The sequence below is a fragment of the Trachurus trachurus genome (genome assembly GCF_905171665.1).
Source record: "Trachurus trachurus genome assembly, chromosome: 17".
Taxonomy (NCBI): Eukaryota; Metazoa; Chordata; class Actinopteri; order Carangiformes; family Carangidae; genus Trachurus; species Trachurus trachurus.
In genome coordinates, this window is record NC_139900.1 from 29,976,699 (window position 1) to 30,004,218 (window position 27,520).

The 27,520-nt window shown below is 41.5% G+C and overlaps 1 protein-coding gene across 5 annotated transcripts; it reads left to right on the forward strand.

Annotated features, from left to right (window-relative positions):
• The first annotated feature begins 1,962 nt into the window (after positions 1 to 1,962).
• LOC311000947 (5'-AMP-activated protein kinase subunit gamma-2-like) lies at positions 1,963 to 26,259 on the forward strand. Of its 5 annotated transcripts, none has more exons than XR_014596115.1 (16): positions 1,963 to 2,271; positions 3,812 to 3,877; positions 5,654 to 5,915; positions 13,874 to 14,100; positions 16,197 to 16,248; positions 17,373 to 17,479; positions 18,868 to 18,949; positions 20,763 to 20,821; positions 20,927 to 20,972; positions 21,096 to 21,150; positions 21,244 to 21,370; positions 21,629 to 21,794; positions 21,887 to 21,924; positions 22,025 to 22,171; positions 22,268 to 22,460; positions 24,718 to 26,259. XR_014596115.1 is itself a non-coding variant. In XM_083991867.1 (16 exons), the coding sequence occupies exons 1-16, from the start codon at positions 2,188 to 2,190 to the stop codon at positions 24,747 to 24,749; spliced, it is 1,644 nt and encodes a 547-aa protein (XP_083847993.1). In that variant the 5' UTR covers positions 1,963 to 2,187; the 3' UTR covers positions 24,750 to 26,259. The 5 variants fall into 5 exon arrangements, 3 of the variants coding, with proteins under 3 accessions (XP_083847993.1, XP_083847994.1, XP_083847995.1); XM_083991867.1 differs by having other exon boundaries at positions 22,268 to 22,361; XR_014596116.1 differs by lacking the exons at positions 1,963 to 2,271; positions 3,812 to 3,877; positions 5,654 to 5,915 and adding an exon at positions 8,583 to 9,198.
• The last annotated feature ends 1,261 nt before the right edge of the window (positions 26,260 to 27,520 follow it).

Here is a 27,520-nt window from a genome sequence, read left to right on the forward strand (position 1 = left end):
TAGGAACACCAACATGTATTTATCTGTTTCTGTTTTTACTTTACTTTTAAAACAAGGTGCAAACGTCTAATCATGATGTGAATTGGACGAACCAGTGTGTGACAGAAAGAATGGGGAACTCTTGTTCAGAACCATGGGGTGTTTACCTTTTTGGACAGAAATGGCATTCTCCTTAATCAGAAATATTTCTTATACTGACACTTCACAAGTCACATGCTTAGAAACGGAAGAGTTTTTGCGTGCACAATTTCAAGTTGACTGTAAAATTTTGGAGACAGTCTTAGAACTTGTAATGTATATGGCATGTATTTTTTTAACTTTCCGAAGACTCAATTGTATATATTTTCTCAATGAATGGTTGTAACAAAATTGTTTCTTGATATTTTTCTTCTCTTGTATGATATTACATCATCCTGCCAGTGTGTTTGTGCTACATTTTCTTGGTCGTGTAAAGTAGTCAGATTTTTTTTTCTTTTTTTTCCCCCCTTTTTTTTTTTTGAAAATGCCTTTTGAAGTGTACAGAGTATGGAGTTTGTGGAATTGAATTTAGAAACATTTACAAAAATAAACTATTTTACATGTTTGCCTGTCGTGTGTATGTTCATGACTTCGATTTTCATATATTAAGTATTTACCTATATTACCACTAGTCAGTCAGGGGCCTGGTCATGGCAGGCTGCACGCAAAGGTAAGTTTGAGGCTCTTGACGAACTTCTCTCATGTTAAGCACTGAGCGCCCAAAGCTGTTGACGACTCCTTGAAGATGAGCCGAGTAGAATATGGAGCCATAATGAGTGGCCACTCTCTCTTATTTCAGCCTAATTATCTAAAGTAGTCCCATTTTCATTCTTTGTTTCATTGTCATACACACTGTCCCCTGCTGACCCCACACACACACACACACACATTTCAACTAAGCATGCATTTATTCATTTCTTTAGAACATCTGATGTAAACATGTCTATTCATAAAGTTCTTCAAAAAGAATAAACTAAGATTCTTGTTTGGGTCATTGTGTAAAATGGACAAGGCAACATCTGGGTGATTTTACTCCACTATGGTCCCAGCTATCATGGAGCCAGTTGTGACCTCAGCTTTAACTCATAAAGTCATGTTTACAAAAACCTAGACTGCTTCCAAATATTGTGATCTTTCTTAAAATCTTGAGACAACAGAAAGTTATTCATATTAAAACAGGGAAATTGACGATTGAAACCATGTTGCAGTGGCTCCCCTTGGATTTTTACAACTGATAGAAGATATTGCAAAAACTTAAATTTAGATTAAAAAGAATTAAAAAAAAAAAAAAAAAAAGGCCAAGTCTGGAGGCTGTCTTCATTACTGAACTCTTACACAGCCACTCATTTTAAGAATAACTGTGGCATCACGACTGTGTAATTAATGTGACTCTTATGTTGCCTAATGTTTCTTTTATTTCCTGGATTTTGCTTTGTAACCTATGTGTTTTGTTTTATAGTTTGCCAGCTGCTATATTGACAGTACGTTGCCTAACGTTACATAATCCAGTTAAAATCTGAGTGGTACTGACATCTGTTGGTGAAGCGTATGCGTGCGCACCTACCTGGTGGTGCTATGACAGAATTAGCTCCCCCTTCAAAAACTTGTTTTCCTGGATGTGTGGCTGTGGCCCCAGTTAAGCCTCTTCTTTCTTTCTTTTTTTGCCACCGTACACGGAAATGATGATAGGAGGGAAAGGAAGTGCGCTTCAGAAATGTCAAATAACCTAAACATGGTCAAGTTTACCCCCCATTTCCTTATAATAGCTTGTTATCATAAAATATATCACCTGAACTCGACGGACTGACGCCGTTTCGGTGGGTCGGTCGGGTGGGGGGAGGGGATACACATTTGTCGGGGGCTGCGGACTGTGACACAACACCTGTAAACAGTGCGTAAAGGATGAGCGCGCCCAAGCTGCCTCCTCTTTATCACCACCAGGGCCAAGCCTACTTCCTGGTAGATGGGGCTGTGGGGCAGCTCCTCCGTGTTGTGGTAGTAGGCAGAGAGGGGGCAGTTCAGCTCAAGGCAAGGTGGAGGCGACGGTCGGCCGTGTGAAGTGAAGTCGCGGTGCAGCAGCTAGTTAGTCAGTCAGTCACTAGTCAGTTAGTTTAGTTAATTAGTTAGTCAGCTCCCTCCGTTTAGCGCCTGTGTGAACGGGGGAAGAAAATGGGAAGCACGGTGATGGAGTCCAGCAAGCAGAGCTCAAAGAAAATGCCAAAGAAGAGGAGAAGTCTGCGGATTAACATGCCAGTGAGTCGGTGAAGTATCAACTCATTTGGCTTCTTATTGTGACGGTTTCAAATAGAAGAAATTGAGTTGTTGTATTTGTTGATGTTGTTGAACTTTTCGTGGTCACGTTGTTGCTGCTTGTGCTCGCACGCGACGTTTGTATTTGAGCGTGCATGATGGACAGCTGTCTCAGCGTGCATGCATCACGTCTTTTCTTTTTTCTTCTTTTTTCTTTCTTTATTTAGGCTATTAGTCCGCCACACTATTATGTAATGTATTGGAGCGCTGTCAGTGTTGGACATCCGTTTGTGGACATTTGTCTTCCGTAAACACTGTCAGTGTGCCTACCCTGTAACGTGATGTCATGGAGCCAACTCCCCTGCAACGTCTGCAACTAAATAATACTAATCTCAATTAAAATGTCGGAGAATTGTGAAAAGATGCGCAGGTTATGTCCTCAGATGTCTCACTATGTCCCATCAGCAGTCAAAAACTCAAAATGACACTTGGCTTTGTGAAAATTATGGGCTACAGAAAAATATCTAATTTGAGACGGGAACTGATTGAAGAAAAAAGGTTGAAAGTGATACAAAGCCTATACATGAATATTGTGGGGGACATCAAGTGGCACTATAGCAAATGAAACATTTCATGTCACCATTCATTCCCTGTACTAAGGGTCTCTGTTCTCTCCCTAACCCAATTTCAGTGGTCAGGCCTGATTTACAATTGCCTCTGTTCATCACTCTGAACAATTTGTGTCTGAGGGTTTGTGTGTTTACTTTACTCCTCAAGTTTCCAAAGACTTGTTGTGTACACTTTGAACCAGCTGTTTTTAAGTCAAAATATCTCAAGGATACTGTGATCATGGCAGCTACTGTGTTTTGTCTTCCATCACTGATAGCCTTGAAGCTGTAGCTCACAAACATACATTTTTTTTGGATTGCATTCATCAGATCCACAAATGCCACAAATATTTTCATTTAATGCAAATATGTTTCCATCAAGTATAGCCTACTTTGCGTTGAAGGAAATGCAGGTGCCATTTGCAGGTGTGTTCATGAAAGGACTTCCTTCATCAGAACTAAGCTAGAGGTGAATACAACAATACTTTCACTGCCAATTCCCAAGTGCTGGATGTTGCATAGGAGTCGCTGGAAACAGGTTTGCATGGTCACCTAATTTCAGTGTCATTAAACTGCCGCGTCATGCAGAAGAAGCCTCATCTGTTTAAACTGGGACGTAAACTCCACACCTAGGGAAACAACAAGCTACTTGTTGCAGTCCCTTAATACGTTCCTGATGTGGCCAAACATGTTTGACTTCTTTCATCATGAGCATGCTAAAAGCCTAAAAGTGGTGGTGGGTTGGTGTGAAGTATTTTCCCTTTCCCTCAAAATGATGACGCAGAGCATCCTTGTCATTTTTGTTCAAACCTGGCTAAAGCAGCGTCTGTTGGCTAAGAAGACATTCACGTTGCCTGTGACGACATGCCATCTTGTTTTTCAGCTCTGTTTCAAGCTTGAGTTATCCTTGACACCCAGATTTCTCTTTTGTGCAGGACTTTGGTGCGTTTACTTCTCCTCAAGTTGAGACGAGCGGCTCAACCAAAAGTGGAGCTCAGACGGTACGGAGACGATTTTCATTTAAATATTTTTTTATGTCATCATTTTTCATTTACTCGCCAATTGTTTGTTTTCTCATGCTTGCTTTCTCCCCGGACATGATTTTTCTTGTCTGTTTGGCTCTGTTTGTTTGGCTTTGAACACATTTAGACGCGGATCTGGGAGAGCAAAACATTACACAAGGCCATCTATCCCATTCTGCCAACCCTCGCTGGCTTACAGTAACATTACGCCCACTGTGTCCAGGCGTAGCAAGATCACATACAGGAATACAGGAAATTGATTTTTCTAAAAGAAAGCAGCCTCTTCCTACTGTCTGCTCTAATTGATTTGAATAGGAATAATCCTCAACCGTCAAATGTTCGCTAGGGTACATATTTCAATTTTAACCTCAGCAGTATTTGTGCAATGCTGATTGAAAGTCTGAATTGTCTTGTGTTTTGAAAGAGCTGATCTATATCCAGACACAGGGGCTGATAGCCGTCTCACTTGCCCTAACAAGCTCTTGCACAATGACAGAGGGAGAGTTGTTGGCAAACAGGAGAAGATGGGTGTGTGCTCTTACTGCCTGAGATTTGTCACAGGATTGGTTAAACAAAAATGTGCGTATGGACTGGAGCCAACCTTTAGCAAATACCACCCTACTCCCTTGTTATGCAGACAAAACAATCCTCCCCTTTTTTAATTTGAATTGTTAAAATTTCAGAAGTTTATATTCCTTACTATAGAGTAGCTGTAGTCATTTCTGCACTTCTTATAATCAAGCAGCTCATCTGTTTTTTTTCCAGATTATGCAGGCTACTACTTGCAGTGTTACCAAAACACTACTGTTACATTTCACTGTTTTCAGTAAATATGACCCCTGAGCTGCAGCTCGCTGCATATTATAATGCTTTGCTGTATCAGAGCCCACAAATAGTTAAAATATTTGTTATTGGCACATTCAGAGCAGGCAGCAGTCAGTGGTGGGAGGAGGCTTTCCAGCTAGATTGGCTGGTGTCTCATGTTTTGGTTTGGTATCTGCACAGCGAAGAAGAGATGGATTTCTCAGCCTGTTTACACGATACCGACCTTGCATAGACAGACTTGTGAACACAGGAAGGCATCATGACAAAAATGACCATAGCTTAATAAAGAGAACTCCGGATTAACTGATAGTAAACCTTGTTGTACTATGAATGCTGTTAATGGCTGTTTATCATGGTGCTCTCTGAACGCACCACACAGCAAGACATGATATTTGTTAGAAGGAAGCACTGGATCTGTGTTTATAAGATAATTTCAGATGGTAAGAATTGCAACTGAGTGTTGCAAACATGTCAATACAATATTATGCTTAGGATTGGGTTTGGCTGGACTAGAAAACAAGAGAGAAATGTTGCATCAAGAAAGTTCAATAATCAATATTATTAGTTTTTCAGTAACTCTTATCTCCTCTCCTTGTTTAACAACTAGACCGTGAAATAGCCTGTGCCTTGCACTTTGCACATACAGCACTTTAGAGATACCATTAAGGGTTTCATTGTGGCTAACTATGCAAAACAAAGAGGAAAAAGGAGAAGTGACCAGAAAAGCATGCCCCTACAAAAAGTGCAATTATTTCACAATAAATCTCTCTCCTCTACATTGCTTCATTCAGTGTGGCTGTGTGTTTTGGATCTTGTCCTGTGCAAAGCTTTTCAGAAACCTCTTGCTTTCTCATTTTATATTGTAGGAACAAACTGTGCATAAACCCAAGTGCAGGAAAATAAAACTGCCTCCTCCTAATTGTCTCTCAGGGAGAGCGTCTCATCCGTTCAGCCAGCCCCACCACAGGACTGTCTACGAGGAGCCCTGCCAGTGCCCAGCTTCCCCCGTGTCCCCAGTCAGCTCCAGTACAAGTGAAGCCAAGCTCAGGTTCACCGAAAACTATCTTCCCCTATCCCTCCTACCAGAACTCCCCACCCAAGTCCCCCCGCCGCCTGAGCTTCAGTGGTATCTTCCGCACGTCATCCAACTCTACACCAGCAGGCATGAAAATCTTCTCCAGAACCAAGAGAGGTGAGTCACAAAACTAACATCTCACTGACTGGCCATTCAGGATGAGCACTCAAAGCTTGTTGATGGAAACTGAAAGAGTGGCTGCTCGAACTCCAGCTGGTGAATTGACTACAAGTGTTTTATAACTTCCAGTAGGGAAGTTGATGAAAAAGAGTCTGTCATGTGGTGAAAGGAGATCAATACTCGTGTTATTTTGTGCTAAATGCAGACCTATGAGGAAGACAGTTGTAGAGGAAGTAAGGCACAATAGATGAAACCATGTTGTTATCTCAAAGGTGACCTGGTTTTATATATACAAAGCAAAACCACATACAGGAACCTTTACTTATGTGATTTGAGTTGATGAGTTCAGACATTCTGCAGCGTGACATAAAAATACAGCATGCAACATTTAATATTACTGTTTTATTTTGCTAATTAGGAAGTAGAGGCCTGGGTTTCTTCGCGGTTAAATAAAACCCCAACTTCTTTGTTTTGTCCAATGCAGTCACAAGCCTTGCCAGGCACATGTCTCTTCATTATCAGTCATCTTCTTAATATTGTCAACAGCTTTCTCCAGGAAATGGTTGGCTTTGTCTATTGTATGAATAAAATAGGCTTTTTTTTTAGCTTTTAATTCCTTGCAATACAATCCTAGCAGTGCGTTACAGAGCCATTTTGTTAGATTAAGTTACAGGTTTTCTATTCTTCAAATGGGCACATCGCAGTATCACCATTAAAATTTAATAATGACATAATGGCACTACTGGTATGTGCAAAGAGGTGGAAACGGCACAAAGTAGGCAAAACAAGGCCTTGCATTATGAGGAACAGACCTCTCAGTGCAAATAGTCCAGCTCTCGTGTCTCCATGTATTTGGGTGGCTGACACTGCCAAACAAAAACCAGCCTGTTTCACATGGTAACAACCCCTGCTGGAACCAGAATCAAACGGCGCAAAGATGAGTCATGTGTTTTTTGGCTCGTGCATATACCCATTCTTCTCCGTTTCCTCACAGAGAGTCAGTTTGGCAGCAGTCGGTGGAAGAGCTCTGTTAGGGCCAGACCTCAAGAGTCAGCATGCTCCGTTTACTCTGGAGATTGTTATTGATGGTAACCAAAGTAAAACACAGCAAAGCACACCAAGCTCCTGTGGCCTTTTCATGTCAGCTGCTCAGGATTACCAGTGTCTGCTGTGGTTTGAGACGTTACATCCTGTCCAGCGGTTCCCTGACTAATGATGTGGATTTAGGTGAATGGTGGCCAATGATTATACTAACAAAGTATGCTTATAAATGAATATCGTAGCAGATGAGTGGGCACACCAGCCTTTCTATTTTTATTAGGATGTTTTTGTAGACACCTAACTTTCACCACAAGGGTGTGCTGAAAGCATAGCCTTCCTTTATTTGGCTTTCAGACTATAGTTGATGGTTTTATAACATCTACATTATTACTTTATCTATTTATTTGGGAATTCATGTATTTCTGAGCATTCGATGTAGTAGTGTTCACATATTTTCACTAGATAACTGATTTTGTATTTATATCCATATTTCCAATAGATATGAGCAGAATGTCCTCTCATTTCCAGCTGTTCTAAATACGTGTTTTCCCATCGCCTGGACATTGTCAGTCTCTCACTGCTGAACTGTAGTGCTTTCATACCCTTATCTGGAAGTGACCAGCCTCTCAGGAGCTCCTCTCACAACCATGCAAGTTTTTTTTTTCACTCTCTCATTCTCCCCGTTGCTACCGTGTGCTGTATGTTGTCAGTAAATAGAGGAACCGAGCAGTTTTGACTTTCCAGATTCACAAAACGGGGGCCTTACAAGGACAGGGTGATTTATTTTAAGTGGGGAAGCGAAGCTAGGAAAGATCTTAACAAAATACACCTCTGAGACATGGATGTGTTTTTGGAACCAAAACATTATTTATAATCCTCCTGGATCTGAAACTTAGCAACCTACAATGCAAATGGAGGTGAATACATTTTTACAAGGGTATAAAAAGTTATTACAGTTGGTATCACAAGACGTCTGAGGTGGGTGATCATCATTGATATGGCAACTCCTGCCTCATATTGGCCATTGACCCACTGAGCAGAGTGGAGCACTTGCATAACATGTTAATTGAGATCTGTCCTGGACATGCTGTAGCTAATGTGAGCAGAAAATACAGGGTGTGCCATCTGTTGAGGGTACAGCAGGCTAGTGGTATTGAATGGAAGCTTTCTGATCAGCTGACAGAACATGGGATGTCCCCCTGCTGTCATCTGACAGGGGGCTGGTCTGTGCAGTCTTAAAGGTCAGGCCCCCAAAATTTTTACAGACAACTGAACGTGCAAATGAGAGATCTGCAGGACGGACGCCCAACTGAAAGCCACAGCCTCTCCGCCTTTATTTGTAGAGTCTGTAATGACTCAACTGCAAGTTTGGAAGAATTTCAAAATAGAGCAGGCTTTTATCTCAGGAAATTGTGTGTAGACGGAGTGAGACAGATGTGCCTGTGCTGAATTTACTCTGCGAGAAAAGGGAGGGCAGTGCAAGAGGGGTGGGTGGAGCCATGTGCTGCCTGAGCCAATCGCTGGTGTAACCTTCACAGACTGGCCTCCTTTTACAGGCTGCTGACACGGGTGCTATATTAAAGAGACGCCACCCACAGCTGCACCTGACAATTTAAAGCACTGGCACTGCTGAGAGAGGGGGGGGGGAGGCACTCCGCTACGTGCCAGTTGTTATTTGCATCACTTGCGAATGGGACATTTCTTTGCTGAAGCTGTGTGGAATTTACAGCTTTTACACCCTCCAAGCCTTTTTCATCAAGAATACACACTCGCACAGATTGCCTACGCCAATAGCGCTGCCGGTGTAAAAGCTTCCCGCAGCTTCCTGGTCCTGTGCTTTGTGGCCCTGTGGGATTTTTAGCCTTATTGGTGACTTGCTGCGGTTGTCATATTCTCTTCTGCTGGAAAGAAAAAGTGGAATGTGCAACTTTCTGGAATAGCCAAATCGATTTATCCCCTGCGGACTGTCATCCTCTGAGGAGAAAGAGGAGCATTTCTGTCCAAGCTGTTTCAAAGACCTTAACTTCTGCACAGCTTTCCTCACTTAAATGGAGTGACGCTCACTTTGAGCCACTTCTGCGCCCCTTTCGTGATGCAGATGGTCATGGTCAGATTTACTTTTGAGCTCACAACCCACTGTATTCGATGAAGAGGTTTGGCAGCCTAAGAAGGAGCAAGAAACGGAAGGAACAAGATGGGTTAGGAGGGAGGAATCAGTCTGAGGCGTCATGTCTTTCAGGTAATGTGCTTGTGCTAAAGTAGACTTTTATCTTGAAATGTAGCTGCTACTAACTTCCTCCAGTTGTTTAGTTATCTTATTCTAAGGACATATATAGGATTCAGAACAATAAATAATTAATTGTATTAACGCTGCATAATTAATCTTATGATATTACAATAGGAGAGCATCTATGTTTTTAAATGATTTGGTACTGGTATTAGCTATGTCCTGAATACTGCTGTAGCCATTGGTGCTCTATATACAGTAGTTTAGGTTATGTGGCCACTCTCCAGTTTCACATACGCATTCAAAGCATCCGCACAAAGTGACAGGGCATAAGCTTAAGTGGTAAAACTGTATGTGAGAGGCAAGAGGTCAGCCATCACTCATTGCTTGGCCAAATCACATACATAGACACATTTGAATCACCGCACATACAGCAATGTGCATTGTGCATTGCACTTATGTCTGCAGTGATTTAAATGTTCTACTGCTATGTGTAAGTATAAGCTAAAATCTCGTTACTTAATTCAGTGTCTGAATGAAATGACACAGCAATAAATTTATTTTTATTTTGTAGTAATCCTGCCATTATGGTGGAGTAATTTATAGCCATGCTACTTGATATAGTAAGTTCTGCGTCATTATTCTGTCCCATATTCGTAGTCTCTTCAGAATAGCTGCTCCATTTTGAAAACTTTATTAAAAGAGACAGAAGCGTCTCAGATTAACTAGTCACACTCATAATGTGCTAAACAGGATTTTTCCAGCTTGTCCTTGTGTTTTTGAACAGGGGTGTCATCGCCTAATATTCTTTCAGGTTTTCACTACAGGCAGTGGGCCATGACAGAAAGGATAGATGCCAAATAAAAAGCCCAGTCCACCATGCAGACTTAATGCAGTTATGCTTGATGAGTGGAGTGGTGGGGCGCACACTGTGTGGTGTTCAAGTGGCACTTTATCACAGACTTCACAGCTCCTGATTTAGAGCCAGCCTGACCTCAGTGCAGTAGATGAGAGAGGCAGAGTCCTGTCGTAATGATGTACGTCTGTGTGTTGTTGTGTGAGATATAGACTTCATCATAAAAACGCAGTATAGGATGTGGTGACACCGCAGCCTAAACCCTCAGTCCTTTGATCCAGAGCACTGCACTCTGGAGGCTGCAGCTATGTTGCCCTGTGTTCACTGCACCCTTTAAGAGGCTGACGTTCATATGTGAAATTTCAGAAGTGGCTGGTTAAGAGAATACCTGTGCGCCTCCAAGAAACACTGTATGTCAGGTTGAATTATGAGTGCTCATATAAATGTTTTTGCCATGATGCAGTCAGCAAACTTTTGTGGCTTTGTACCTATGCTTTGTACCCTATGTAGAGTCCTTTTTATACTAGGAGCCTGTATGATACCCAGCACAGTGTTGCTAATTAGGGTTACTCGCTATTTGTCATATTACCTATCGCTTCACAATCTAAACACCAGTTCTAACCAGTGCACTTTCCAGCCATTCACAGTTGTGAATCATCGTGTTAAATGGCTGGCCAGGGATGGCTGCAGCAGTATGTCCATCGGGCCTGTATTGGCCTCACTACTGCTCTGACATCAACCAATGGGGCTCATGTTACTCCCAGTCGGGGGAGCCCCACGTGACTGAAAACACCCTGTTTTTCTCCTGACGCCTCAAGGGGCATCCAGACTGAGAGGATCTGGTCAAAAGGTGTTGGCAGCACAGGACTACATTAAATTACATTACATTCAAATAAACAGCAGATATTAGCCTAGTTACACATCTCTGAATCACTGCACAGTGCACACACCTATCTGTAAATCTGCAGGCTCTTATTTTTGAGTAATTGTTTGATCTACATAGAGTCAGAATATTCTATTTTATTCTCACATACAGAATGGAAAAAACTGAATTTCCTAAATCCTAAAATGACATATTTACATTGCTTGTTTTGTCTAACACTCCAAAACCCTGAAATATTCAGCCCACCACCCCAGATGAAAAGAAAACAGTTTTTACAATTGAGAAACTAGGATGAGGGAATGTATCATTTATCATTTATCAGTTATTAAAATTGTTGCAGATACATTTTCTGTAGGTTAACTAATTGATTACTTTCTCTAAATCTGTGCTGCTTTTGTCTTCCTGTGTAGACAAAGCTATGTCTATCTCAGAACATCTTAGCAGTATCCAGTAGGCTATATTCCTATAGATATCTTCAGTCTAAAATATAATATAGGGCACACTGTGTGAGGTGTTTTTTTTTAATGCACGTAAAATAAGATGGACAGGACCCTGGACTCTATTTCCTGTTTCCTGGGTGGCTGGTCCTTAATAACCAGTCTTAGGAGAGGGCTTCCAGCCCCGCTGTTATCTCCTCCTGTGGAATGTGCCACAACAGCGTGGCTAAAATAAGAAGGCTACACAGCGGAAGCAGGGCACACCAAAGAGGGTCGGTGCCCGCCAACTAAATGTCAGGAGATAGTGTGGAGTGCACTTCAGCAGACCAAGAAAAAATGGTTGCCTAGGCCTTATTTATAAAAACCTCCTCTCTGATTTGATCTCTGTTTTAAGCTCATGTTTAGATAGCAGATATATTCAAGTGAAAATTGTTTACCATATTAACTGATATTGGACCTGACCGCTCTCTGTGTATAGTATAGACGTTTCTCAATCATTTGTTTATGTTACTCGGTGATCTCACATCGTTGCATACGAGTCAAGTATGATGATTTAGTGAAACATGCAGGAGCTTGAGCCAGATTCTCACTTAGCCTTACTGTCACGCCAATGTTGGCTACATGGACATGGTGAGTCTCATGGTGGAGGCCCTGTAACGTGAACCACTTGGTCCACATCCTCCATGTCCCTCATTGTCTGGCTTCAGAAATATGTCAGTAGGGTGGAGCCGGGGCAGCGCGGTGGTGTCGCATGTCACCACCGTGCATAAGATCGTGACGCCTGAGTATGTGCAGGGGCTGTCATGTGACTGACACCTTCCCCCTGACACTGTCACAGGAGGAGCTGCGTCACAGACAGCTGACTGTTACTCTAGAGTTGGGCTTAATGCAGCTGCTTATGTTGTAATCGGCCTAGTTATTATGAAGGGACTCGTGAGACAGGAAGAGAGGACCACATGATTCATCGTGTTTTGTGTACTCAGAAGTTATCCGTTATTGATCGACTGATTGTTTTTTATTTTTTATTTTTTTATTTATTCTTTAATTTAGAATTACTTAATGAAATGAGCTTTGGAGTAGCCTACCATCAAGGGATCTTTAATTAACACAGTCAGAAGGATGCAGATGTGCAGAACATCTGTCACTTTACTGCATTGTTATCAAGGAATATGCCACAGGAATAATTATAGCCTAGAGTTAGCTGTTAAATATAATCAGTTAGTTAATTAATACATTTTTAAATATGATTAAACTTTTGATAAATGTGTTCAGTATTTTGTCGAGTTGTGATTTGTTTGAGGGGTTTTTAATTATTTATTTATATTTATTTATTTCCAACATTGAAGCAGCCAATTTGTCACACTAAAGATTTAATGAGGTGCAACCCACAGGGAGACGTAACGGGAGCTCTTACAGGTCAGCTTTTGCCTTCTGATCACACCACGTGCAGGATTAAACCCACCTCTTCCCTGAATGTCGCCCGCAGCAACATGTAACACATCACAACCGGAGGTTTAATTTTAAGTATGGATATGACCACACACAAAAAAGTAGACTGTAACGATTGGAAGACACACCTGAAATTAGATTAACAAGACTGACAGGGCGCTGCACACCCACACAAGTGTTTTCACTTGTGGCTAATTAGAGGTTGAAGCTGGGTGGAGCTAAACTCTAATTACATCCCCACACATCGCCTACTGATGAGGTCTTAATAAGCAAAGGAAGTGAAAACACCTGTGTGTGGGTGATCCATGGCTGCATAGGGCTGTTATAATTATAACTAATGTTTTACAATTAATTTGCTTGTTACTTAAATCTGTTTTTCATTAAGGTGTGACAGTTTTTCAAAAATGCATCTATCAACACTTTTTACCCCCCCCCCCAAAAAAAAAAAAAGAATCTGTAATTATTGTGACAACAGTTTAAGAGATTTTAAGTTGAAGTTGTGTTGTTTTAACCATACTCTGGATTGAAAGAAAATAACAGACTCCTTTATTTGTGTATCCCCACACTACAGAACCTACAATGTGTAGTGGCCGAAATAAATTCACTGTAAGGGTTGTATACTTTACTGCCCAAAATGTTTTTTTTTAATACTTAAAAATTGTGGTTTAATTGTCATACATCTCCTCAAGCATGCATTTATACGTTTTATTGCTAATATGATCATTTGTTTGGTGTAACTCTGTTTCCCAGCTCTTTACCTCTGCATCCTTGTCTGTCAGCGACTGAGCGGAGGATTAATCTCTGGTATCTTTGTTGTTTCTCTGTACTGTTCGGCCTTGATGGATCAGATATGCATTCCTTCTCTGTTAGAGCATGTGACAGCATCGATGGTATCTGCTGCCGTCACGACTGTAGCACCTCAGTGTTAACAACTAAGCCTATCATCAATGTCAATCGGCACTGCATCTCGCGGTCACTGCCAACACAGTATGGATTGACATCGAGAGAAACAAGAGATAAGTTCAGGTATCTACATTGAGCCTATTTTTAATCTATTCACAGCCTCTGGACTCTCCACCCCACCCACCACCCCGACCCAGGTGTCCAGCCAACCTGTGTTCACCCAGGAGGCCCAGCCGAGCAAGCCCAGCCCTGAGCGCTTGGAGCCGAGCTCCAGATCCCGCTCCCTCACCACACCCCCAGACACAGGACAGCGTCTCAGCCTCCCCTCTGCTAAACCCCCGATCCCTTCCTCGAGCCCTGTGCCGCCTTACTCTACCTCACATCAAGTGAGTCTCACTGCAAAAAAAAAAATGCAACTCATTTTAAAGAGCCATTTAAATTGGAATGCCTTGTATTTTAAGAATTCATGTTATTTGTTTTATTGCCTCAGGGTAGTTCAGCCTCTGCTTGAGAGCCCAGAAATAATAAATAAATTAAATATTTATTGCTTTTACTCCAAAATATGTCTGAATTTGGAGATGAAATGCTGTATCGCAATATAATGATTCGTATTTTCTGAAAAGCTGCGATAAAACTGCTTGGGTCATGGGTTGTTGAAGCTGATGACTATTTTCGTTTGTGGCTACATAAAAGTGGCCTTACATGCCTTCTGTCTGAGTCATGTGCTGCTTTACTCAGAGTCATAAGGGTTTAGTTGGACAGTGGTGAACAGAAAGCATGAAAGATGCAAATCTCTTTAGTTAGAGCGCTGATCCTTCGTCGTGCAGTTGTGTCAACAAACCTTTGCTTGCAGTATTTGCTCTGAGCATCAGTGGCAGAACAGAAGGTGTAAATATTGTTTCGGCATTGAGGCAATGTCTCAAGCCGTGTGAGGTGTCAGCTCTTTTTTGCCGTGACAGTCGATTGTGCAGCCACTTAGCTGAGAGCAAATTTAGACTTTTTTTTTTTGTTACAGGACTTTTTATCAGGATTCGGGCAGCATGAGTCAGGATGGGAAACCAGATTTCCAGCTGCTAGTGATGAACTACTGCATGGCTGTGCGCAAATGTAATGAATAATTATCTGAGGGTCTGTCTCAACCTGTGCTGTGAGTCACTGTGGCTTCTAGCCAGAGTGGTTAAATCAATATTTCATCAGCAGCATTGTATACTGTTTATATTAACACCCACTCAGTGCCTGTCTGCCTCTCTGAGCCCCCTCATCTTGCATAAATGGAAGGCAAATCATTTTCTAATTTGACTTTTTGCCACATTCATTTCATTAAAACCAATTAATAGTCTTGTGTCCATCTCCCCTGGAGTTTGCTGTTAATCCAGCTCCTGCTGCATGCCTGCTGTGATGCCGCAGCGCAAGATTTATGAAAGCGCAAGAGTAGTTTTTGGCGAAAGAAGTGCTGTGTCACCATTGCAGGACGACACCATAGGGACTGTTGAACATCATAGAGCTGGTATGCAGGCTTGCTCATACTGCAGCGCTGACTGGTTGTGAATACACTGAATAAATTAGCGACTCAGGGAAATCATGTATCCACAAGCACACTTTTAATATGCAAATTTCTCAGCATGACACAGCATTTGTCAAACTGGTAAACTGGGCTGCACTCTATGCCAGATGCAAAAAGCACAGTTGATTTTTTCATCGTGCTGCTGCTGCTGCCGAGGACCAGAGCTGTAGAGTTGTACTGTACATCTGTAGATCTCAGCCATGTTGCTCGATTTGTCAGTCGAGAAGATGAAGCGTGATGATGTGACAAGGCATCCCCAGCTTCTTGCTGCTTAGCAACGCCAGGGATTTCCTAATATGGCGAAGCACCCAGGTTGCTTTGCATGGAGGGGTGTGTCCACAGCGCGCGGAGCTTCCTGCTTATTACCTTCGCGCTTCATGTCAGAGACATCTCTCCTGCGGTGAGTGAGGTTCGGTAGATTAATACTTGAATAATGAAATCATCTGGGTTATTTAGAGGGACTTTACTCTCACACGCTTTTCGGTGAAGTGGTTGTTTGAGCGGCGTGTGCGCATTGGTTCCCCTACTGCAGCAAATGGATCAGGACTATTCCACTCGGAGTTTTCAGGGGTGTGTGTGTAGTCTAATAATAATGTGCCACTGAAGTTTCAGCCTCACAGCACAAGGGTTTTGTCACGTTACCTGTGTATATTTAGCGGAGCTGGAGGAGCTTTATGTAACCGGTAAACCGCTGGTGGTGCACGACCTGTTGTTTTTATTTTTTTCCTCCCTGATGTTTGCGCACCACGGTCGGACTCGGTGTAGGCAGTCCGCCGGGGCCGCTGGTGGAAAGTCGCTTCAGTCTGCTGCTCTCTCACAATTTACAGCAAAGTTAAGTCGTGTGTTGTTGTTGCTCCTCGGATCTGCCGCGCACCTCACCGCAAACTTGTGCTTTCTCCTCCTCCCCCCCTCTCCCAGGTCTACGGTTTATTCGAAGGCATGCTGGAGAAACTTGAACTAGATGATGATGGTAAGTTGTACCGATGCGGTATCTGCTGACCCACTGCTCTGTCTTTTTACTGCCTCCAGCGCAATCCTTCTTGTCTTAATGTATCGTAATGGTGATCAGGGTATGAGTATTTTAGTTATGCTGCCAGTTGAAGAGGATATTTCACCACAGATGTGAGTTAGATCCGTCTGTGTGTGGACTGAGCGTCTGCAGAGCTCCATCGATTCATCCACTGTGATCATCTGTGTCATAGATGTGAGGGATTCCCTCTACAACATGCTGACTTCACCGGTTTGTTGATGACAACCAGTCTTTAAATGGGAATTTTAAAGCTGTGGTCTGTATGCTTGATGCAGTGCTATAGAGAGAGACGAGATATTCAACAGGCCTTTGCTTTACAGTTGATCATGGTGCAGTCTGTGTTTTAGCAAATGACTTCAGTCAGTGGATCATGTTGTCTGTAAAATGTAAAACACATTAGGTCCTCTGAATTCCAGTGTTGTTATTTAACTAGATTGAATTAAGAATAAAATTATTTAATCTGGTTAGGACAAATGTTCCAGCATATGACCTCCCAGATCAACACAAATGTGAAATCAAATGTCAAATGTGAAAAAAATAAAACACAGTTAAAGGCTGTATGCTCAAAAATCCAACTGTCTGTAAATAGATTAGGAAATGAATACATGATTTTCCTTCTAATAGATAAAGCAATTATATCTGACTGACGGATCTAAAGCTTCTTTTTAGCGTTGATATTGATATGAAAAGCGGAGAGCAGTGAGTCTTCACATTCATTTCGCTGGAACAAACAATTATTTTCAGTCAAACTAATCTGCTCAGTGACAGTGTTACTCCACCACATGTGGGAAAAAATTACCGTAATCTTCAAAGTGCATCATCTATGACAGATCTAAGCTCTCGCAGTACTTTGCTACCCATGTTTTTCCACTGTTTCTGTACTTGTTGGTGCTTAAAGCAGAGTGTAATTATCAGTGAGATGGAGCAGTAAAGTGGCAGTAAGTGGTCCAAAGCATAATGGTTGTTTAGGCTTTAAGAGTGTTTTGTTTCCAGGCGCTCATTATATATTCCCTGTGAGACCTATCCCTCCTCTAAAAGTATTTTCCTCCCTTCTTTTCTTGCAGCTGCTGAACCTGAGAGTGATATTTACATGCGCTTTATGAAATCCCACAAGTGCTACGATATCGTCCCAACAAGCTCCAAGCTGGTCGTGTTCGACACAGCACTCCAAGTTTGTACTGATTATCTCTATGTCTCTCTACTTGCACTTCCCCTTTTTGTGATGACACTTGAAGTGCATGACAAACAGTTAATTTAGTTTTCCAAAGTCATATGTGATGACGTCAAGACTATTTGCCTGCAGAAGAACCATTTATATAATAATTGTATCATTTTGTTTATAGAGCATCATTCAAAACATAATTACATGTTGATTAACAGGAAAACCAAAGAATAAAAGTAACAGATTAAAAAAACATTGAAATAATTACAGAGAATATGATATGTGGTTTTGAGGTTGCCTGTCCTGAAAACCAAAAGAACCCAAGTTAATGTGTGATAAAATGAGCGGGGTTTGCCTCAGAGCAGTTTTTATGAATTGGTTGATGAGATTGTCATAAAGTAGTTAAACAGTAAACCTGTGGAGGTCCCACGTCTTTGATGTGTAGATCTTCAACCACTAAATCCACAGAGGCCAAGGGTTAAGAGCCCTTATCTAAAAGAGGGAGAAATATTAAAACCAACACAAAACCATCAAGAGTCCAGGCAGGCAGCACTTCAAAAGAGACGTTGGTCTACTCGTGTGAATGTGGCGGGAACAGAAAAAGTCTTCAGATGGAGATCAGTTCAGTTGGATATTAGTTTGTTTGCATTCCATGAAATGTCAAGAAAATGGTAAAGAATTCCCATAATAAGGTCAGAGAGCTTGTAGTACCTAGATCAGATTCAGAAAACAGAATGAATCAATTAAAATATTTCAGTGTTACAGCAATAGAAAGGATAGTCATATGTTAGGTATTATGCATGATATTATCATGATCAAATTTTCTACCTTTAAAGCAGATATCAGTGGAATGTTTTTGTTAATATAAGTCCTAAATAGTCCTATTTTCCGTCAGCAATCACTTACATGAAGTATTTCAGCCTAAACACGAGTCTCTCCGTAACTCTGCTCTGCTGTAACCCGAGGAGAAAATTTTCCTTGTGGGATACAAGTGTTATCCAATGAGGAGAGAGAACGGCATGAAGGGCTGTGTGTGCAGCCAAGGGATGCGCGTGAATGTGGTGACGTAGCACGAGGACCAATTGATGCCTGACAAGGGCGGGGGCTGCTAACTCATGGTGCGTTCAAAGAAACTCGTACTTTGTGTTTTTCCTTCCTGTGAAGTCATACCAGTTCGATCTGGTACGAGTTCACGGGTCGGAAGTTACGAGTGGCCGTTATAGGGAACTTTCACAGACAACAGGATGGTAAAAACATGAGCTACGGGTTACCTGGAACGCTACCAAGTCGTAGTTGTGACTTGAAGCTGTAACTTACGGTTTCAAAAGCCTGCCTTGAACGCAGCATTAGCCGAAACGGCCGTGAAGCTGATATCTGCTTTAAATGTCTCTTGACAGGTTAAGAAAGCGTTCTTCGCCTTGGTCGCAAATGGAGTCCGAGCTGCCCCACTGTGGGACACAGAGAAGCAAAGCTTTGTGGGTAAGAGCATAAAAACCTGTCAGGAAATATACTTTATGACCTTTTGTGTGTCTTTTCCTTTCACATATTTAAATAATTGTGTTTACAACGTCTACAGTAGGAAATATAGTCTACTGACAGTGAACACATTAAAAGGAAATGCATTGTGCAATTCAGCTGTGATCATCCAGTCATGCTCTACGGCAGGTATAAACATGCTGAGCAGGCCTAGTTTATGATTTTGTGTCCAATGCCATGAGTAAAAGATTTAATTGACTTTAAAGGAGAGTTTGTTTCCTTGTTTGAACTTGGACTACAGGGCTGCAGTCAGAAAGATGTTTAACTAGCTGGTGTTTCAATAGGAGCCGTTAACTCTGTGTTTAGATCAATGGGAACAGCATCAGTGAATATAGGGTCAGAAATTGTGGTCAGCTGCATAATTTGAGAAGCGTGGATAGCGTGAACAGAGGAGCAACTTTCCATAAGGTGACAGAGAACGTCAGCGCGTGGTCAGCAAGAACAGTTCATCCACAGTGACACAGAGAGGGATACATTTTCACACTGGTGCAAAAAACCAAAACCACTGGTCTAAGGAGATGTAGAGAAAAGTGATAGTCGATGAAAAATGCTTCACGTGGGAGAGTGCACATGCACACATGCAGTGTGGGGATCATTTGTTTTAGGTGTACAGGTAGTTTGGATCCACTTGTCCTGAAACAAGGACGGGTCATTGCACGTCATCCACACACAGTTGTATCCTGTGATGAAACTTGTGTATCCTGATGAGAGTGGTCTCTCCCAACATTTCAGAGACCCAGTCTAGTCGGGTCTGAATGGTTTGATGAGTGTGAAAATGTTGTCATATGCTGTAGCTCCTGCAGTCACTAGATCTCAACCCAGTTGGACATGTATGTGAAATTTTGGATCCAAATGTTACATAGATCTATCTTGACTTGTAGAGTCACTGCCAAAGAGTGTTGAAGTTGTTGTGGCAAGTGGTGGTACCACAACTCACTGAGACATTTTACATGGTTGTCTTTTTGTCAGTCATCTGTAGTTTTTAGGTAATATTTGTGTTTGTGTGTTTTCCAGCAATGGTTAAATCACAGTAAGATTTATCATTGTAAACAAGAAAAAGGCTGCCACACATCTACACACAGCAGATTTATTAGCCTTACTTTCAGTCAAAAAACTTCTCCAGATAAGACACAATTGACTTTCATAAAGGCAAAACTGCCATGCTAATTTTAGTTCCATAATTTCCCTTAGCTGAGATGGAAAATGTGCTTGCTGTGCTGGTGCACCGTTGCCAACTGAACACAGAGGCTGTGTATTAATGCCGCTGGTCATGGCCAGTGGAGCGTGATGCTGTATTGAGCAGAAGTCATTAGAGCTGCCATAAACCATTAAGCACAGCAATGACTCCTCTGTATTGACCTGTGCTCAGACAGGTTGAAGACTTAGCAGGATGAGAAACAGGAAAAAAACAACAAAAAAAACAATCTCTACAGAATTTGCCCAAAAATAAACCTTCTGCTACGAAGGATCTGCCAAAAATCCAAACCCAGCGGTGAATTAGCTTTGTTGTGCAGCACAGAGTTTATTGCAAGTCAGCCTGTGATGAATAATGAATGTCCAGTCAGCGTGAGGATAAAGCAGGGGGCGGCCGTGGGGGGGGGGGGGGGGGGGGGGGGGGGGTCGTCGTCAGTGATGTGTTGTTTGAACCACACCCTTGTAAGCGCTGTCTCTTCTACCCAGTTGCACAGCACCAGCAGGCATGGCGCTGTATGTCGTTTACAGATTCACTGCGATTCACTGCCCGTTTCCATTGCAGGAATGCTGACAATCACAGATTTCATCATCATACTACACAGATACTATAAGTCACCAATGGTAGGTCCACTTGTCAGTTGTTGCATGAGGTATGCTTTTTGCACATTGAGGATTTCCTCCTTTTTTCTTTTTTTAAACCAAATTATTTTTGTTGTTGTATTTCAGGTGCAAATTTATGAATTAGAGGAACATAAGCTTGAGACATGGAGAGGTAGGTGTCATGTTTATGTTCTCGTGTTCCTGTAGGATGCATGAAGTAAGATTTTATAGCTTTTATTTTATGAGCACAGTTGTAAAATACCATGAAATAATATTTTCTTTCTTTGTTACACAGAGGTTTACCTTCAAGCAACATTCAAACCTCTGGTCAACATATCGCCTGATGCAAGGTATGTGTGTAGTTAAATTTGTGAAGGCATATATTTAACAGATGTTACTGAGCACCCTGCAACTTGTGTTTTGTGTTTGTTTTTGGTCTGCAGCCTATTTGATGCCGTGTACACCCTCATCAAAAACAAAATTCACCGCCTGCCTGTCATCGACCCAGTCACGGGGAACGCACTTTATATTCTCACACACAAGAGGATCCTCAAGTTCCTCCAGCTCTTTGTGAGTCCAACATATGACGTCTGTCTGTGAGCTAGTGTGAAGTCTGCACGGTTAAAACGCTGTGACTGATAGTGATTCTGTTGGAGACTTTCTCATCTATCCTCCTGCTGCCCCCTAGTGGTCAATGTGGAAAATAATAAAATATGACTCAATCTCAGTGAATTAGGATGGTGATCTCACTCGCTGTGTGTCGCTTTCTTGTGTTGTGTGTGTGTGTCGCTTTCTTGTGTTGTGTGTGTGCGCATTTGTGTTTCGCAGATGTGTGAAATGCCAAAGCCGGCTTTCATGAAGCAGACCCTCGGGGAGCTGGGCATTGGTACGTACCATGACATTGCTTTCATCCACCCCGACACGCCCATCATCAAAGCACTCAACATCTTTGTGGAGAGACGAGTGTCTGCTCTGCCTGTGGTGGATGACTCGGGTAAGATCACGCTCATTACAGACACCACACATTTTATTGATATTACAAAATTAACTTTGTTACTAACTGGCATTGTCTTTGCTCCATTACAGCCAAAGTTGTGGATATTTACTCCAAGTTTGATGTTATTGTAAGTTGTCATTTTTAACAAGATGCCAAATTTCAGAGGCTAAGCTGCTCCGTGGTTTGTTTACTTTCTTTATAGCACATTTTCATGTTTGTGTCTGTAGAACTTGGCTGCTGAGAAGGCGTACAACAACCTGGACATTACGGTGACGCAGGCTCTGAAACATCGCTCTCAGTACTTCGAAGGAGTCGTGAAGTGCCATAAAATGGAAACAATGGAGACCATTGTGGACAGAATAGTCAAAGCTGAGGTGAGGCTGACTCTGACAGAGTATATGTTAAAGAAAAATAGTCTCACCAGTGTTTCTAAGTTGATCTGTGAACGTGTTTTTTTGTTTTCTTTCCAGGTGCACCGATTGGTGGTGGTGGACGAACGCTCCAGCATCGAGGGCATCGTCTCCCTGTCGGACATCCTCCAGACCCTGGTACTCAGCCCTTCAGGTATAGATGCTCAACACTGGTAGCCTCAACTCCCCCTCTGTCCTGGACCCTGAACTCCCCACTCCCCGCCCCCCCACCCGCCCTCTAACTCTGCCCCAGGTAGGAAAAGCATCGGTGTTACTCGTGGCTGGCTGTAAGGAGGCATGGTGTCGCCCGTGCAGAGCCCTGTGTTTCCTGCTGGATGCCGCTGTGTGCAGCAGTGCTGTGTGGATATTATAGAAAATGGCAAATCATAGTAGATTTTTTTTCAGTATATAGTGGTTTCATGGGATGGATCAAGTTCGGTATCATTCTGCAGTTATTCGGAGGGAGGGAAATGGTGTGCCATCACATGTGGTGCAAATTTTGAAATGTCTAGTGGAGGCTCGAGGCTGAAGGCTACATTGGCTGTCACCATCACAACACACAAAGCACCAGCCTTCAGTTGTCCAGTGTTGCTGTGAGTAATGTAGGTGTTTTGACAAAAGAAGAATGTGTCGTGTATAAAAAGAAAATGTTGCTATGTCTGGCTCTGCTGCCTTGGTTTTGATCTCGGCTTTTTTTTCTGAACTGTCCATCACTGGTCTGACAATGTTAGAAGAAGTTGCACCATTTTTGCCAGTCGGTGGAGAGGCTTTTACACAGGGAGCTGTTTGAGCAGATCACTACAAAATATGGAGAACTTACACATTTTGGACATGTTTAGGTTTTAACCAAATATTTCAGTCATAAAGGAAAGAAGATTATATACAAATACTAAAAGAACAGACCAAACTTGTAATAGCTTAACAAGCAGAACTGTGACTTGTAATGTCCAGCTCGTTGTTAGAGGACAAAAGCACAAACTGAGGTGAAACTTGGTCTCAGATACAGTTTAAGCTGCTACAGTTTGTTTGGGTTTTTCCCCCTTGGCCCCAAAAACCAGTCAGCCTTGTAGTATGACAACTCACCCACTCTCTGTCTGTTACACAAGATGAAATCATTGTTACGTACTTCATCAAACCTTTGGTTCACTTCATTGTGCTTTTTGAGCCAAACCCCCCCAAAACAGTCACATTTTACCTCATGGATTGGATCACAATTACTAGATGTGAATATCAGCTAGATTACAGCTCAGGTGCATATTTCCATCCAAACCTGACAACACAGTTAATGCAATATGAACACTGAGATTGTGTCACCCTGTCACACCATTGTTACAGCTCACAGTTTTCCTCGACATATGTACAGGCTCCTTATATGACCGTCATAAGTCAGGTATATATTGTTTTAACACATATTCACTATGTAGTCTCATCATCAGTTCTTCACATGCACAATTGGCCTCTTAACTAACACTACCACTAACACCACCTATTGTTATTGTTAGCTATTGCTAACCATAAACAAGCCAAGCCAGTAGATGCATTATATTTGATTATTTTCACACTTATATTTCCTTAAAGCACCATGTTATGTCTGGTCCATTCTGATTAATAGTTCAAGTCAAATGTTCGCTGCCTGTTGTTCGGCCAATGTGACGCAGGCCTCAATATCATTTCTAAATTTTGGGGTCAGGCATTTATTTACCCTCTTCACTAAACTTGTCCTATGCAGTGGCTTTGCATAATATTTCTGCTCTGTTTCGCCAGTAGCAAGTTTCTCTTTGATGTGAATGTTTTGTGTTGATACGCTTGAAAGCAAATAACTGACGCTTGCATAATTCTAGTGATTTTCTAGCATTGGAGGTTGCCATGAGTTCAGATTAATCCATCAGGGCTGTAAAGAAAACATGACATGCAGGCGAGCGCCAACTCTCCATGTTCTGTTTTTCGCCACAGGATTCACTGAAATGTTTTTGTATCATCATTTATATTTTTGTATCAACACAGCTTCCAGTTGTCTGCTGCTAATCAGTCTGCTGCAGCTTCTCACAGGGTCTAAACACTGTCCGATGGAGCAGTGGTCAAAGGCTTCAAAAAGAATGATAAATCTTGACTAATCGTAGCGTCCTGCTTTCAAAAACATCTACAAAGCTGGCAAATTATGCCTACTCCTTCTTTCATTGATTTTATTTTTACTAGTTATAACCTCACAGAAATTAAGCCATTAAAAGATGCTAGAAAGACTGGGTTCTAAAAAAAAAAAAAAAAGTAGTACAACATATGTCTAAATAAGCTCATTGTGGTTTTGAATGCTAAATGGTGTTTTTTTTTAGTGAGATCCTACAGCAGAGTGGGAAGTTTGCCAAGCCTCTGGTGAGACTGTGTTGTGCATAATTAATAATGATGAAACCATTTAAACAAAGTTTGGGTTAAATAAAACCGATCCTGCCTATATTACAACATGTTAATTTCTGTCTGACGTGTCCTGACTGGTGATGTTTCCTCCTCACCAGATGCCTCTAAGGAGGAGAACCTGACTGGGTGAAAGGGAGGGAGCATCGGCAGAAGTGGAGACGTGATGGGAGTGAATAAGTTTGGAGGTTGCGGTGGGGAATGTGAGGCTGAGCAGAGCCAGTCTGAAGGTCCCAGAGACGCCTGCAACTGATGCACTATAGAGGCTTGGAAACCAAAGAGCTAGACAGCTGAGTGAAGTGGAGTCCCTGCACTGAGGATTGGTTTTCTGATTATTATTATTTTTGTTTGTTTGTTTGAACACTGATCAGATGCACACACATACATACTGTGTATATATATCTATCTATCTCTCTATATATAGATATAGATATATACACAATACACACACACATACCAGAGATGCATTATGGTTAACTACCAGGGGGTAATGTGAGACATCGAGACAGGTTCTCAAAAAATTTGGGCTTCAGTGTTTTGGGTTGAAACATTCAGATCAAGCTGCTGTCGTCAGCTGATCTGTCACCTTTAGTAGTTGATGCTGAATGTCGTCACCTGTAGGAAAGGTATTCGCTCTAGAAAGGTGAACATTCACAGATGCAACTTTTAATAGTTTGGTAGCAAAACTGTGCTTCACCCACAATGTGGCCAATGTCTAACACTTTGCCGGTGCCAATAGGGAGCGCTCAACGCCCAGTCATGATTTGTGCCTTTTTGTTTGCTCTGTCCACACCAGTTGGTATTTTGTATTCATTTTGAATTTTTGTTTGCGAGATCGGTCAGTGCAAATCTTTTTGTCATTTTAAATAAACCGTTACAGGAAGATGTGTAATAACAAAAGTAGTGGTTGAGCAGAATGCACCTTCTACTTCTTCAAAAAAGAGATTCTCCTGTGTTTGGTCTCAGTTTCTGTGACTTAAATTCAAACCATGTCAGAAATGTTAAGATTTTTCATTCAGTCGATTTCACTCGGAAAATAATCCTAAATAGAAAAATCAGTGAAATCATTTTGACACAACATGCAGTGGTCAGAGGCAAATATAACAATGTGTATTAATAAGGATTCTCTCAGCCAAGAACCATGAGTGAGGACGTCTCATTCCTTTTACATCAGTAGTGATTAAGAGTCATTGTCGTGACTTAAAGATGCAAGATGGAGAATGTCTTTTTAGATGTTTAAAAAAAAAACGTTCTTTTTTTTTTTGTTTTACATTTATTTTCCAGAGTTTTGTTGCTTCAGATGATACAGACACAATGATGCAAACCAACTCGGTTATCTCAGCTGTAGCTCGACAGGACTCATCTCCATCTTCGACTGTAAATAGGATCGTTTTTTCGGGAAACGTGTCACAGAAAGCTTTATTTTTATGAATGTGTCAAACATGTTTAAAGAGACTGCAGTTTTAATGTTATTTTTGTAAATATCTTGTGGCAATATGTCCAGTTCAAAGAAACTTTGTAACAGATCAACATGTACTGTAAATGTGCAAGCATGAGAAACTACACTTCAGCAGTATGAATGTTCTTTGTTTTACTTTTTCTATTTTTCTGGCTGCAGAAAAATAAATGGACACTGAATGTACTTTAAAGCTGTGTTTATACTGGTTCTTCACTGTGCACAGTCATGTAATATGTGGGATAAATGTTTATAGTATATTCACTTTGATGTGAATGTTCATTTATTACCTCATTGTCACACCCTCAGTAACACCACATGGTGTTGAAACAACTGATTCAGGTCACCTCACACCAAATTGTAACCATGTACCAATATAGCCATAAAGGTTATTTTTTCTTAATGTAAAATTTATTGTGTTTTACCAAGTCATTCTCACTCCTTAGCCAAATTTGGCAAAGTGAAGCAATGTCTCAATTAGCTGAGCTACAGAAAAATGATTTGTTTGTAACAAAGTCAACAAAACCCTGTTTGATCATTAGTTGCACCCATGTGTTATGACTTTGAGATGTTTGGGTTTAGAAATCTAAACAAAGAATGAATGAAAGTAATCATCAGACAAATCAGTAATACCGATTGCCTTAAATATTTAGAATGATATGTAGTGCTAGAATAAGTCTTAAATAAGTTAAACACTGTGTAACCGAGTAATTGTGACCCAGTCTATTTCAACACATACAAATGTTCAGTTACAGTGTTACAATAGTTTTATTTTAATTGTTGTTACTGTATGTTGCTATATATCAGGGAAATTCAGTAGTATCAGTTTTCCTTAAAGCTTTTTAAATCAGCCACTTTAGGTTTGATGCTGATCACTTGATCACAGACCAGGTTTGTCAGTAGTTGCACCTCAAACTCTCTCTGCCTGCTCTTCACCACGTTTTTTATTTTATTTATTTTTTATTTTTTTTTGACTGAGGGTTTGACCAACCACAGATGGCTGAGCAGCCCTCAACCAAAGCTGTGAGCTGTTGAGCTTTCAGCCCTGGAGCCTTTTTCTCCTCACAGCATCCTGCCCTGAGGAAATCTTAGAGAGGGGGGAGGCAGCCATGTGCTCGAGTGGCAGCCATCCGCTGATCGTTCATCCACCACACACATACACACACGTTCCTGTAGCTGAAGAAGACTCTGGTTGCCTGGTGTCTCAGTTGCTGGATTATTTGGGAGGGAGTGTGTGTGTGTGTGTCTAGTAACCACAAGGTGACACTGTAGTACACAGTTCAGGCAATTTGAGGTTTCAACCAAAATCAGGTTCTGCAGCTGTAATAAGTAAAAAGCTCCTCCTCATTCAATATTTACATTCTAATAGCAGATGAATGATTTCCAAGTAATTTTTTTTAAAAACTACTTTCAAGGAAATTGCCTGATTTCAGCAGGAAGTTTTTTAA

What these genes read in the sequence shown, in the direction of transcription:
- LOC311000947 (XM_083991867.1), top strand. Translation starts at nt 2,188, where the DNA reads ATGGGAAGCACGGTGATGGAGTCCAGCAAGCAGAGCTCAAAGAAAATG. An exon ending in TAAGCTTGAGACATGGAGAG is followed by an intron (nt 20,973 to 21,095) that starts GTAGGTGTCATG and finishes TTTGTTACACAG; the next exon opens with AGGTTTACCTTCAAGCAACA. An exon ending in AACATATCGCCTGATGCAAG is followed by an intron (nt 21,151 to 21,243) that starts GTATGTGTGTAG and finishes TTTGGTCTGCAG; the next exon opens with CCTATTTGATGCCGTGTACA.